The 15,796-nt window shown below is 31.2% G+C and overlaps 1 protein-coding gene across 1 annotated transcript in view; it reads right to left on the bottom strand.

The window, feature by feature from the left end:
• The window catches only part of LOC129221025 (intermembrane lipid transfer protein Vps13-like), a 185,690-nt gene that overhangs the window by 3,670 nt on the left and 166,224 nt on the right, over positions 1 to 15,796 (bottom strand). Inside the window, exons 70-76 of the mRNA XM_054855460.1 lie at positions 12,160 to 12,349; positions 10,707 to 10,870; positions 9,959 to 10,128; positions 5,431 to 5,545; positions 2,533 to 2,624; positions 1,986 to 2,109; positions 1,795 to 1,872 (exon numbers count right to left, since the gene is read on the bottom strand). Of these exons, the coding sequence (XP_054711435.1) occupies positions 1,795 to 1,872; positions 1,986 to 2,109; positions 2,533 to 2,624; positions 5,431 to 5,545; positions 9,959 to 10,128; positions 10,707 to 10,870; positions 12,160 to 12,349 (933 nt within the window). The remainder of the gene's footprint in view (positions 1 to 1,794; positions 1,873 to 1,985; positions 2,110 to 2,532; positions 2,625 to 5,430; positions 5,546 to 9,958; positions 10,129 to 10,706; positions 10,871 to 12,159; positions 12,350 to 15,796) is intronic.

The following is a 15,796-nucleotide window of genomic DNA, read 5'->3' as shown; positions in this document are numbered from 1 at the left end:
TAAATGAAAATGATTTTTAAATGGGCACCAATAATTTAAACAACAAGATTCACACATGTTTTGACAAAATATTTAATCTGACTATTCCTAGTCTTCCATGATATTTTGAAACCAATTTCTCTGAATTTTCATTATCGTAAGAAACAAAATTAAATTGGGAAATAAAAAGAAATATACACCTAATTATAGAAGCTTCAAACTGAGTAAATCTAAACTTCATCTGAAATCCAGAATAAATTCTTTTCTTACAAGTAAACACTAGCAGAGTAAAAAGAAAACAAAAAAAATGAAATATATTTTCTGGAGGAAGGACTTAAATTCAATTATCTTTTGCATGTGCAGTGGCACACTTCGCCGACCAAAAACTACACTCACAATATCCACAAAAACATCTAAATGAAATACAATTATATTTCAGGTAAAATGAAGTGAAACAGTAAATAAATAAGAAAGATATAATTGACTTCATTGTGACTACGCTCTATCCTGGAAGCAATCTTGCTTTCAGGAATTATTTTCAGCAACCATGTACTTCTTGACTCAGAAACTATCCTTCTTAGAACAAAAAATGATCGAATAATCTTTATGCTAAAGTAAGAGTATGATTAAAGTGAAAAACCAATGTACAAACAATTTTTTCATGATATTTAGAAGTAATTTTTATAATTGCTGTTTTTTGGTTGTTTGTTTCTCGCAAACCGCTTGCTGGCTTCTGATTGATCGTCTTCCTCCTTGATGCAATTTCTTGGTTGACTTGTATTTTATTGATTGGTTGATTTTCATCCGTTGTCTTGCACTGACTGCTGAAGAGGCTCCATTGTAGCCTTGAAATAGCTATATGCTGTATCTCCTTTATAATTTGTGCTTTATTCATATTAGTTTTTCACTTCAATCATCAACTATCCTTCTTATTCACTTCATGAATCCAAGGGAAGTTGGAGCAGCTGCACCAGCACGGAATTTGGTGCTTTTGATCTAATGGCAGAGCATTTTAAGCAAAATCTCAGTTGCTTAGAATTGATTTTATAAATGCAGACAGTTCTTAAATGGGAGCAGGGGGTAGGTGCCAAATGATGATGTTCTTTATCCCCCCCCCCATAATATTATTCATTGTTTTCTCTCCCTGATATTTCACAAAAATCCCAGACTTCAGAATTCCTCTAGTTTAAATGCCCGCAAGTTCTACTGGAGCTGACCCACTGTGCTGCAAGTCTAGTACAATCAGTTTAGACATTCAATATGCATGTGTAGACATTTTGTAGCATTTTCTCTTTACCAAGATTTTTTTTTTCCTGCATTATGTGTTAAAGTTTTCAAGTCGACAGATTGTCCAAATTTAAAAGCTCTGGATATACAACAATAAGCTAAACAATGCCTGGAATGTTTCTTACCCTTTTCTATCCTGCACACTTTACATATCCAAGTATTTTTTAGACTTTTGCTTTCCCTTCCACAAGAAAAAGTACTAGTTGCTAACAAATTAAAATGTTATCTATCCCACACCACATTTCAGTGAATAATTGAACACTAGAGACAAAATTAAATCTGAACAAACTACATTAAGAGAAAAGAATCATCAATGCCAGAGCTTTGAAATAACCAAATTACTTTAAGACAAACAGCAGTTCAGGCAAAAAAATCAGGAAATGTATGTAATAAAAACTGCTCAACTGCTTGATTTTAACAAATCTTAAGAGACTTTTAAAGGCTCTATGATAAAATTAATATTTATATAAGGATTTAACAGTGTAAATGCAAAAAAAAAATGTTCATTAACGGCAATTTGATACATACCTTACAAGTCACAGGATCCACTATATGCACAAGTTTACCAGCAACTGATTTGCTAAATATTCCTTTCTTTTGAGGTTCCTTTTAAATTAAGAATTTAAAAAAATTATCAAGTGAATTAGCAAACATGAAATTAGTTCTTGAGAATGAAAAAGTAATCAAAAACTAAATTTTACAGAGACAAAAACGCATACTTTCAACATTATCCTTAGCCCTTTATCAGTTACAGCAGGTGGTTCCTTGATTTCTTCAAATCTGTATTCCCACACTGTGTTCCACTGACCAAATATCTCTCCTTTTTCAATGTACATAACTCGGCTTAAAATGAAATGAAAAAAAAAAAAAAGGAGTTAAAACATACGTTATGTTGGGGCCTGAATGTTAGAAAATAAATTATGTGGATTTAGTGATAAAATAAAAACACTGTATCAAATGGTGCAAAAGCTATTGTTACATTAATATTTTGTTCATAAATTGAACTGACAAATTTTAAATTTAGAAAAAAATGTAACGAAAACTATTTTATGATTGTTAAAATGTTTTAAGTATTTCCAATCATAAATGTCTGGTAAAGTTACTACTTACACAAACAGCAAATAAGAAAAGAGATTATAATTCTTATTTAAATTTCAATTATGTTAAACTTGACTAATATGTATAAAATATAAAATGCAAAGTATGAACAAAAAAAAAATCTTAAAAGTATATCAATTTTAAGAGAGGTATAGCATTTTTACTTACTTATTTGTAACTAGCAAAAATAATTTTTCATCAGAAACTGGTACATGGGCCAAGTACACATCAGTATTTGAATATTTACCTTTCTCTACCTCCTGAAAAATGAAAGCAGCATGTTAGGCTTGAGATTATTTCCTTCTTCTTAAAGTTTTAAGAATAAGAGTAAAAAAAAAAAAAAAAAGAAGAAATAAAACCTCAAAAGAGGGATTTAAATAAACATTAATACTGTCAAATGTTTAAAACAATTCTTGAAAATAACTAAAAGTGATACAAAACTCAATCATACAAAATAACAAAAGAGTACTGATAAAAAAATACTTTTTTAATTATAAAAAAAAATACATATGGGTCATTTTTCAAAAAGTAACTTTTCTGTCACACGCCTTTTACAGAAAAAACTTTGAGGAACAATTCATTTAACAATGCTTTTTAATTTCATCGAAAATATATCTATTTAAACCTGCCAACAAATTTTTAACAATAATTTTTATTTTAGTATATATTTGGTTCACAACATGTGAATTTTCACCTCCGTGGCATGTCACACACCTTGTGTGACTGTGTACGTTGCTTAATAACTTGTTTAATTAAAAGTATAAACTTATTTATTTATTATTCCTTTCACAAGTGTCTCAAACATTAATTGTTTAAGTATATTTAATTTTTAATATGCGTTTTAGTTCGTTTTTTTTAGGATAAGGAGTCATGTCACACAAAAAACTCTCATCTCCGTTACCTAAACACAAAATGCCATTCCTCATTAACACGTGGCAGTAATGACATCAAATTTAATTTTCCATAATACAAGGGTACCATAGCTGTTTATTTTCACCAATAAAGAAGTCCTCAGAATTTTGTCGAAAAACAAGAAGACAGATTTTGTTTTAAAAACTAAGTGTGGTTATTGAGACTTCTCATCTCCATGAACTAGAGAATTTCAGGGACGTAAATTAGTGTTAAAAAAAAAAAAAAGTGAACATATTTTCAGATGCTTGACATGTGCATATTGTAGCAATGAAGAAAAAAACAAATTTCCCCCAAAAATGTACCCATTAGGCTTATATTAATGGAAAATTCCTCACCTCCGTGAATCTCACTTCCATGACAGACCTTATCAATGTCATTATTTTTCATGTGAAAATAAATGATGGAGGGGAAACAAATCAATAATAGGCATTCTACCAAAACTATGAATTGCCAGTATATCCTCAAATTTACTAAATACTAATTTTTAACACACATTTGAGTTAAAAGGATAATTACTAATTAAGCCGTACTTTAGTTAAGAGAACTTAATATTAGATTTCCACTAATCATTAAAATAGCTCATTGTTTGCACAATTAACAAAATTACTACTCTGATATTAAATTGACCTTGATTTTAAAACAAGAAATTTTTTTTTTTCATTTTTTTTTTTTTTTTTGTGAACAAGGCAATTTTTATTTATTTTTTATTTATGAATAAAATAATTGGAACTTAGCTGGGAAATTGTTTATGGTTACTTCTAATTGGTAACTCTTTCATGCAAGAATGAAGAAAAAAGAAAAGAAGCGGTTTCAAAATTGGAAAAATATTTGCATTCAAAAGTTACATTTTCTGGAGAATGACCCATACAGTAAATATATATTTTATACATATGAATTTTTATTTGGGAAAGGGAGCAAGTCAAATATTGTGAGAACTTTCAAAACTTATGTAATTTATTTCAGGAGGGGGCCAGGTTAATTTAGTCCACTCTAAATCTGGCCCCTGTTGAGTATTATACATCTATAACAAAATTTTATTTCTGGACTATTTGGGGAGGATGGGGGGGGGGGGGGGGCGGAGTCTTCCCATTATTTATGGCTACAGATTCTTGAGAACACTTGCTTCTTTCTTTATATTTTACTTCCATGTTGGAATTATTTATTATGATATTCCTTAGTGAAAGATCTATTTTTGTAGTTTTCTTTCCCCTTGCTTTGAATCACGAGAGATCCCGAGCGGAGGGGGGGGGGGGGTATTGTGAATATCCAAAAAAAAAATCTTTCTTTTAAACCTTGAATGAAAAAATTGTTATTTATTACCCATAGGTTTCATAAATCAATATTTCAGGGTTGCCAACTGCTCCGCAAAAATGGCGAAACTCTGTGGCTCCGCAAAGACGTTATTTTGCTCTGCATTTCCCAGCCGAATGTTTTCAGGCTTATATTTAGCTATTGTTATGTCAAAAATGTAAATATGGGAAATTAAAAGATGCTTATACTCAAAGATTGAAATAGTGGTTGAAGCTGTTTTATAAATAATGATTTTTATACTAGTGCTTAAAATGATTAATAAAGCTCTGAAACAATTTTAGATAAGCATTTTAGTTATTTTTATTGATTTTTACACAACATACCAAATTGCTCCTTAAAATCACCGCACATGCTCCTCAAATTGTTCCTCCTAGATTGGCAACCCGGACATTTAGTTAATATAGGACTGATAATTTTCATATGATAATAGAAAAGTAATCAGCATTATAGAATTTAAAAAATTTCATTACTCAAACAAGACAACTCAAGAATTCATTTTTTAAAGCAAGCCTTTCCCAGAATTGTTAAGGCAGGGGTCCTCATCCCCCTCAAGAGCAATAGCACACCCTGCAAATACTACGGAGCCCCCTAAGAATGAGAACCTCCCTCCCCCCACACAAAAAACCTCCCTAAAAATAGCCCTAAAGATTTTAATGGCACTGTCTGTGCCATTCACCCCTTCCCCAAAAGTGACACCTCTGATTAAGGATGTCGATTTCAGTTTTGACCAAGATGCAAAAATGACTTCGCCAGCACTGAATTTATTTTACCAATAACATCTCACATTTAGGTAGCACTAACGTGTTGGACGAAAAGAATAAATAAGAGTACTAAAGAATTTACCAGCAGTAATTTATTTCCTTCAGCTTCTCTTTTTACATACGGTCGAATTATGCCATCGGGCTGAACAAATCGTGGCACACGCAATCTCTTCACTTCATCAGATACCTGAGTCACTCTAAAATATATAAAAAATAATAATGATTTTTATAAAGATTGACTTTTTGATTGAAAGAGAAAGACTTAATTTTTAAATTACATGATATCATCTGAAATGCTCCATGTTCATGGCATGATATTCGTTGAATATTATGAAAGAGCAATACCAGGGTTCATACCCTTTAGGCAGAAAAAAATTCAAGCACTTTTCAAGGTAAAAAATTTTGTTTTCAAGGTAATATCATAAATTTGTACTAAAAATATTGTATGCAGATTTCATTTACTACAAACACATAGAAATAAGGCAATAATACAAAAAAGTATAGGAAAACAAAATTGCTTTTTCTACAACGAGAGACGCTTTGATGAAAGAATTACTGCGTCGAAAGTTTTTCTGAAAATGTTTGAAAAGTTTGGTCATAAAGAGAAGCAGATACCAAGAGGTTTAATTTTGAGGTTTTTCAAAGGTTGCAGCAGTCAGAGGTTTGTATATTTTCTAGAATCAGCAAATTAATACTTAAAAGCACTTATGAAAGGCCTTTTTTTTAAAACTTTTATGGGAAGAAACTAAAATACCCAAGTTCAATGGCATTGCCAGATAGGAGTTTTTGAAGTCACTCCCCCCCCCCCCCCCCCGGTTTCAATATTTATTTCCAATATCTATACAGTGGTTTATTACAATATAAGGGCGGTTAGGACAAAAACACTACCCAGAAAGTTATTTCAGTTTGCACTATTAAGTTCTAAAAATATTAGGTTTGCAAATCATTTATAAGTATGCAAATCAATTATTCGTATGTATTTATTAGCTGTTCAGCCAATAAGGCATTTCAACTGTCCTCGAATAAATTTAAAAATTAGGAAGTAAGAAAAGTTGATGAAAGTCCACAGTCCAGTCTCTACACCTCAAAATATACAAAAGCAGCTTAAGCTGTGATAAATACTCTGAATGCAAACTTGAGCCTATTCAGCTTTCATTGATTAACTTGCAATAGACAATAAATGTGCAAGTTCAGATTTATAGAGCCATATTTCGAAATTGAAAAGATTCACAAGAAGTTGACATATATTATGACATAAGTAGTTTTATTTTGGGAAAAAATGGGTAATTGTTGAAATTAGAATTTAAATTTAGAAAGGCAATAATATTCAGGTGTAATTGTGATTTGTGAGTTCATAAAAAATTACCTGAAAGTTTCAAAGAGCAAAATGGGGCGAGTGGGGGGGGGGGGGGAATAATTTTTAAAACTAAAACCCCTATTACTTGAATATACATATGTACAACAAAAACTTTTGCTATGCATACAATTCATAAAATAGTTTATTAAGTCAAAATATTCTGCATAGAAATACCATGCCCAGTGCCTGTTGATAACCAGCAACAGGCACTGGGCTTAGCTAGGCTGGTACTGGTCAATTTATTAGATCCAAATGAAGATGAATGACCCTCCTTAAGTTATCTACCCCTTTGCTGATTAAAGCCTCTTTCAGTAAGCTCCAAGTACCCACAACCTTAATAAAGTAGTAATTTTGAACATTTGAGCAAAAGGGGAAAATTGGAGATATAGGGAGGTAAAAGCATAAAAACGAACACTACTGGATTTCAAGTGAATAATCATAACACAACCACCCCGTTATACACCTTATTTATTTTAGCAGACATAAAAAAATGATGTACTTATAAATAAAATTATATAAATCAACTTTATATTTGAAATACAAACTTTAAGTTAATTTGTTAGGTGCTCAACTGCTGAAATTTAAATTTTTTTAAAAAAAATCTGTTATGACCAAAAATTAGGTAAAGATAATCATTCAAAATTGCAAAAATAAATAAGCAAATAATTAAACAAGACCAAGGTAATAAATTCTTTAACTCTTTAGTTATTAAAATAAAAAATAAAATAAGCTAATCTGATGTAGCAGTGTCAAAGTAACTACTAATTGCCAAAAATATAAAAATATTTACAAAATGCAAAAGGATTGAAATCTCAAACAAGGGAAGCAAATTTTCGCGAATTAAGTTTAACGTTGTCATGTTTCCCATAAAATAAACTTATATTTTACTGAAATTAAACATAAAATATGCTAATCTACGGTAGCAAATATGAAAATAACATCCGATTAATGAATATATTTAAATATTTGCAAGATGCAAAAAGATTGAAATTTCAAACATGAGAAGCAATTTTTCGCAAAGTCCGAGTTCGTTCGACGTGGCATGTTTCCCATGAAATATTTTTTTTTTTGTTTTTTATTAAAATTAAACAAAAAATATACTAATCTAAGGTAGCATATGCGAAACTAACATTTGATTAGCCAAAATATTTAAATATTTGCAGGATGCAAAAAGATTGAAATTTCAAACACAAGAGCAATTTTCCGCGAAACCCGAGTAAGTTCAATGTTGTCATGGTTTCCAAATTAATTTCTTTGTTAATTAATGAAATTAAACAAAAAATAAACTAATCTAAGGTACCATATGTCAAAATACCTTTTGGTTGTAAAAAACATCAAAATATTTACAAGATGCAAAAGGATTGAAATCCCAAACACGGAAGCAATTTTTCGCGATGTTGCATACTGAACACATGTTCAGAAAATTGCATTGGTGAAATACTTTTTTAAAACTTCTAAGCACAATTCGTTGATTTTTGAGAGAATTTAAGCACTAAGAAACTTTTTCAAGGTTTTAAGCACTTGAAAATGAACTTTTTTTTTTCAAGCACTTTTCAAGGTTTTTCAAGGGCGTACAAACCCTGAATACTCCATTTGAGTATGTTTAACATTTTCTTGATTTAATTTGCCTCATTCAAAAAGCCAACCTGGATATACTTGTTCCAGAATGAATGCTTGAAAGGAATCTCTGTACTCCTATTACATCACATTTCTTTGGGCTTATTGATAGGTAGCAGATAATTATTTTCCTAAATCTCTTTCTCTGATGCAATCAGAACCAGTTCATTTGAATACCTCCACACATTAGGATTGATACAGTGGATCCTATTTTATACAAATACAAAAGTGACGACCAGCAACAGGCTCTGGGCCCAGCTAGACTGGTCCTAGTCAATTTACAATCCCCAGTGAAGATCAATGAATGGCCCTCTTAAAACTATCTACTCCCTTGCTCATTACCACCTCTTCCGGTAAACTGTTCCAAGGTTCCACTACAATGCTAAAATAATAATTTTTCCTAATATCCATGTTAGCCTGAGATTTAAATCGCTTAAAACAATGATCCCTTGTCCTGTTTTCAGTGCTAAACTTCAGCCCCGTAACATCTTTCATTTTAATAAATTATTTAAAAATATTAATAAATTATTTCATTTTAATAAATTAACATTAATAATTTTAAATGGTGTACATAAACATTGATAACTCAAGATATTTTTTAGGATTTTCAAGGATCAAAAATTCAAAATTTTCTCTGGATGCACATTTCTAATTCAACTGGTAAAAAGGATATTCCAAGTGTCATGAGTTTGATTTTGTCTAATTTTATGATTTACAACTTGGAATGTCTTTTTTACCATCTGAATTTGGAATGTTTCTGCTACTTGGACAACAAGGTAAGCACAATTTTGTAGATCTGTTTGTGAGCATGTCTCCAGTGTAGCCAATGACTTTCCACTGAAGGGAAGAATCCACTGTTTTCATTTTAGTATTACTAAATTTAAAACTACTTTAATGCTAGTTTTATGTTAATTTTAATAAAAATTGAAATTATTATTGTTTTGCAATTGTCTTATGTTTTGCATTATACATTAACTGCATTTAGCATCATGCGTTACTATATAGGACACTAAATGGGTTTTACTTTTCATGGAGTATTTCTTATTAAAATTTGTTGTACCTGCATTGCACGAAACTTCCACTGCTAAGGAGTACCAGTTTCATAATTCTTTGCTTCAATTTTCAAAATTGTACAACAGTTTATTACTTAAACATATGTGTATAAGAGAGAGGTCAATGCTGATTTCAAAATTTGAATGTTTGTTCATGATGGCCGCCAATGAATAAAAGGAAGGAAAAAGATCTTCCGATGAATTTTCTTTTAAGTTAGGAAATATAATCTTTTCATTATGCTTGATAAAATTATGATTACCTCACCCACCCCCCTTAACATAAGGCATCAGACGAATTCCCAACATAAAACACTCCAAAGTGGGATTTCCCCAATTTGACCAGAATGTTAAGTGGAATTTTAGGAAGCATAGCATGCAAAAAATAGATGGGGAGGGGAAATGGGACGGATAACGCGGGAAGTGCATAATGATCTTCTAGCACAAACCCTGGAACTTAACAGCTGGATATTTCTTCCAAAATATAATGAGGGCCTTTAAACATTTATTATCTTTTTTTGATAATTTTCATAGGATTTGTTTTTCTGAATAAGATGCCATCGATAAAAAAAAACCCTACAACATACCGCTTCACAGCTTCTAATGATCCACTGGCAAAATCAACAACTCCTGCTGTGGGTCTTGTCACCACACCAATAAGGCCCTTTCCTACCCCTTTAAAGAAGCCTCCAACTCCACCTTCTCTTGCTCCTTCAATGGGCTTAGTCACAATGCCAGTTACACCATCAAAAACACCCTAAAACAGTAAACATTTGAAAAAAATTTATTGACTAGCTCTTTTGCATTTTACATCACTTACATTTATCAAGGATTGAAAAAGCATTTGAAAAAATGCAATCTTTCTATGCATCATACAAAATTATCGAATGTTGAATATCTGCCTTCCATTTATAAAAAACATAGAAAAAAAAAAGAGAATTAAAATATGCACCTTATCTTGATATAGTCATAACCTGAATAAACTGTTCTTTTCTGTTGCATTTTACTATACATTATTACATGACAGTAAAATCCAATTATACACAACATTTTTTAAAGTAGTGATATTGAGTAATTTTTAATAAATTTATGTCTTGCATCTTTACCATAATAACTTTAGGATAATTAATGTCATTTATGCCTGTTCACAAGCCCAAAAATGTAAAATTAAAGTACATAATAAAAGTATTTCATAATTATTATTATTAGGTATGTCATCCCCCCCCCCCGCACAATCTGCTTTATATCATAATGATCATAATTAATGTTTAAAAAATCCGACTTGCTGTGAAGTACAACTGAAAACTCTGCATAACTTTCAACTGAATAACATACCATAACAAGACCTTTGCCACTTTCAGCAATACCATGAGTAAAATCTTGAGGCCTTCGACTTATGTTTTGACGCCGCTTCTTTTGATAATCCTTATCGAGTGTTAAGGCGGCAATTCCTTTTCCAAGTGTGCCCGTAATACGTGAAGCAGCGCCAGCAGCTCCACCTGCAAAATCATTTAGACATGTAATATTCCAAATAAATAGGCAATATTTCAAGTAAACTACAGTATAAAAAAATGAAGCTGGTACACATTACAGTCGAAGCAATAATCACAATAGATATTGGGCATTTAAAAATAATTTTGGAACTCACTGAATACAAAAAAACAGCGAATTATAAAAGCTAGGTGTTACAAAAAAAAAAAAAAAAATCAAAATGTTGTACTAGCATTAAGTTCAAATGGGAAAGAATTTTTTATGATTCAAAATACAAAGAAATAAATAAAAATAAAATAAACGATACAAAAAAGAGCACTGACAACAGTAAATTAGATGAGTTTTTAAATCAACTTTAATGTGTATCATCCAAGCTGTAACTTGTCAATGCCAAATAATGAACACCAAACAAGAAAAATTACAGAAAACACAGCATTTCTATTTTGTTATAAACAGGGCTTTGTTCGTTACAAAATATCTTACATATCGCATGTTAGCTGGTTCATGTGATCGTATTACCTTGGACGCGCATTTAAAACATACGGGGGAGGCAATATCTGTTTATTATTAGTTTGAGCCAATAGCAATCATTAAATGAGTGCCCATATCTATTTTTCAATGGAAAAACTACCAACTTTTTAGAAATCCTGGAAAGAGGAGGTCAGGGTGAGAATTTTTTCTGTATATATATATATATATATATATATATATATATATATATATATATATATATATATATATATATATATATATATATATATATTTTTTGGCTTGTTGAAGAGTTTTAGGATGTTGTTTAGAAACAAAAGAGGAAAAGAATTAGAAGTAACAACCAAGTTTTGTAATTTACGTAATTTGGAGAAATTAAACTATTTTCTCACTGTGATAAATTGATATTTATAAGCTACTCTTCTAAAGAAAGATCTTAAGTAAGAATTCTTCAGAAGGAAATCGTTTAGTCGGGGGGGGGGGGGGGGCAACAGAAACTAGTAGATAAGTTGGGGGTATGCAGTATGTCTACAATAACATCTCTTTGATGGTAAATAGCCTTTTCTAACAAATCACAATCAATTTTAAAATTTAGGGAATTCTAGTTTTATAGATTAATTTTCAACATTGTACCCATTATATACATATATATCCATTACATTTATACTTATATTTGAAATAATGCTAACAGTTTAAAGATAATGAAACTGCTCAGCAAACTGTCATTGAATAAATCATAAAAATAATAAAAGGTTTGCAGTAATAATAAATTAACACCAATGAAAAAAAAAAAAAACATGAAGCATACCTATTGCATGACCAAATAATGATTTAACACCCAGAGCAAGGCCTTCAGCAAATTCTTCAGGACCTTGGATAGCACCTTGGAAGGGTTCATAGAAAAGATCCGTTACTCCTTCTCCTAATCCAATTAGCAATCCGACTGGATTACCAATAACATCCAACCCAAGAACTAGCATATATAGCTGTTTCACTGCCTGAAATGATGCATGATTCAATCAAAATCAATAAGAACTGATACAGCCAACCTCATTAATTCAAACCAGGGTTGCCACGGAAGTTCAAGAATGAAATTCCCCAACATTTCCAGGTGGTTTTGAGAAAAATTCCAGGTTATCGATCTCCACTTCATTTTGCAACATTAATATATACATCTCAAATTTTGATAAAACTTACCTCATTTTCAAACTTTACAAACAATGGTTACCAAATTTAATTTATTCAAGCTGAAATAATCAAAAATATGTACTAAGGGTGGTTCAATTTTTTTTTTTTCTTTCAGCTCGAGTCCAAGACACCCCTTATTTTTTTTTAGACTTACTAATAGTATTGTGCTGTAAAAGTTTTAGCTTCTTACTCAAATTTTAAGAGGGTGCTCAATGACCCCTTAATTTAACAATAGCTCTAGCATAGAAAAAGTCACAAATTTAGAAACATTTAATTTCCCCAGCTGTTTTTTTTTTTTAATGTAAGTAATTATTTTATTGCAATGAATATGCATATAACTTGTGTAGATTATAGTATGTAAAATTGGTTTTTCAGTTCAATGTATTTTTTTAACTCCCTCCTCATACTTATGAAGTTTGAAGGAGGGGGGTCGAGCACCCTCTTTCAGTTGGAATAGGAAGTTAAAATTCTTCCAGTATTTTACTATCCACAAGTCTAAAAACATTGAGTGGTGTCCTGTTTTCTAGGAGAAATCTTTTTTATAAAGTGTATTTTTGAACTACCCTAATGTACTGACACAAGTGAAGCAAATCACTGTAATAAACAATTAATGTAAATGTAGCATATCTAATTTTCCATAGCGAGGAGCCACTGCCTTACATCAAGTGAAAGAACTGCAAAATTAACAATTGTGACATCTGTATCACAAAAATAAAGTTAATTGCTAAAATAATCTGAACTAAAAACTTATGAAACCTAAACTTTTTCAATTATTGCCTTCTACCCCTCCAATCCAATGAACTCAAAGCGATTTTAGACTTTGGCCTGTAAAAAAATCATGCATCTTTTAGCTTCACATATTTCCCCTGTTTGTTGCTCATAAAACAGGGGTGCTCCCCCCCCAAGTTCAATGGCACAACTCCCCCCCACCCCCAATATTTCTGAACGCTTTAGCACTTTTTTTTATTTTTAATTTATTTTTTTTACATATTTGTTTATTTTTAATTATTATTGTTTTGAAAGAAAAGTGTGCTCGCTCCCCAATAAAATACACACACACAGATGAAAATAATAAAGTAAAATAATATGAGTAAATAATTTGAATAAAAATAAAGTAAAATCAGGGTTCATACTCCATTTGGATGAAAAAATTCCATGACTTTTCCAAGACTTTTTCATGACTTCAATGAAACGTTTCATGACCTCGTTACACGAAAAAAATCACACTATTTAATCTCAAACTTGCTAATTTTTGAAATGAGCATTAGCAAAACGTCTACATAACTGCCACAGCCTCATTGAAGCACTTACTCGTAATGGAAAAAATATAAGTGTACACTTAAAAAACTAAGCTATTCTTATTTGTCTTCATCATATAAATTTAAGTAAAGTATAAATGCAGTGAAACAAATATGAAAATGCTTAAATGTCTTTTTTTTTAAATTCTTTTTATTTATAAACATGCAGAATGATATGGAATGGGACAAAGGTTGAATGAGTCATCAACTAAGTTTCAATAAATTTACTTCAAAAGTTGGCTTTTAGTGTCAGCAGTGCATTTACTCATCCACGTAACTTGACAGTATTTTGGTTCTTTAAAGTAAAGCCACACAGTTTAGTATTTTATGTTTCTAAACCAGATCTTTTATGAAAAAACCATTAAGTAATGAATCAATCTTCTGATTCAAAAGTATACTTGTATTGTTTATTTATTTGCACATTTTCAAATGCATATAAATTAATAGGTTTAGAAATTCCAGAACATGTTTGATTCCTGACATTGCATGTAAAAGTGGGTCACATGGATTAGTTTTGCAGTATGTTGGGCACTACTGTTTCAGAATATCAGAATTCCTCTTTTTCTGCATTCTATCGTCTGACTAAAGATCTTTATTTTCTAAAACCTTCAACAAATTAAGATAAACTCTGGTAAATTTAATAATAAAGATCTTACGAGTGACGGAATTAAACTCGGATGCAATTGAATTGCTTTTTTTTTGAGTAGGCATGGCAAAACTAAAAACGTGAAATTTCGTTATTGCAGAATATGAAATATTAAGAAGTGTTGAAAATAATAGTAAATTCAAAATATATATATATATAAGTGATGTCCAAGCAGTAAAATCACATCGCAAAATAAAGACAGGCGACTGCGACTGAAGTGGATGCAATGAGATTTCAAAATTCAGATTTGATTTTTGGATCGTTCAATTTCCCACTTTTAATAGCTTTTATATGCTATACTGTAAAATCACTCAAGGTTTCTAATGCTCCTTTAGTTACTGTTACTTTCCCTTTGTCCAGGACATTTTTTCATGACTTGAAATTAATTTCCATGACTTTCAATGAAAATTTCAATTTTCCATGACTTTTCCAGGTCTGAAATTTGCTTATTTTTTTTCCATGACTTTAAAGGATTTCCATGACCCGTACGAACCCTGTAAAATAAATAATTAAAAAATCCCTCCCCTCCCCCCCCCCCCCCCGAAAAAAATTTTTGATGCCGCAACTTGCGCCATAATCACTCCTGTGGGCACCCTGTCATAAAGTTAAATTTTGAGCATTGATCAGAAACTTCTCTGATGTGCAGATTTTTTTTTTAATCGGATTATTTTTATTTTGAAAGAAAGAAGCGCATTGGAAGTCTTTAAAGATCACTACCAAAATACTAAAAGATTAGCGATACTTCTGTAAAAAATAAACTTTCTAAGTTTAAAATTGTCTAATGAACTAAATTTACAGAACAAAATTGTTTAGAATAATAAGATTTCATTAATTGATTTAAAGAAATAATATAAAATATGAAAAGATTATTGCAGCTCATTAAAAACTTCAGTCGCTCTCGCAGACAAAACAATGTGCTGTGCATCATAACAACTTCAGAACTGCTGACGTAAACAAGCAGCATTTAAACAGAGACCGCTCAAACGAGGAAGAAGAGAAGTACCTTCTGCGCATGTCTGCCCCCCCCCCCCCCGCCGACTGCTATGGCGCACTCGCCAATGGCAGAGAGTTGATAAAAAGAACTGCAGGGGGAAGAAGAAAGAGGGGAATGACAAAACGACGAATGGGAAGGGAATGGCAGCGAAAAAAACAAGGCTGAAAGGTTTTTTTGACGTCATAGACCGCAGGCCGCGTTAAGAACGATTGGAAATATGCAATTCTTCATTTTCCCTGACATTTCCCTGATTTTCGGCCATTTTCATTTTCCCTGACAATTCCAGGTTTTCCCGGTTTTCCCGAAGCGTGGCAACCCT

This window comes from Uloborus diversus, chromosome 4 (genome assembly GCF_026930045.1).
Source record: "Uloborus diversus isolate 005 chromosome 4, Udiv.v.3.1, whole genome shotgun sequence".
NCBI classification, from domain to species: Eukaryota; Metazoa; Arthropoda; class Arachnida; order Araneae; family Uloboridae; genus Uloborus; species Uloborus diversus.
Note: the sequence above shows the minus strand (reverse complement) of the source record. Positions and strands in the feature narration are given on the sequence as shown.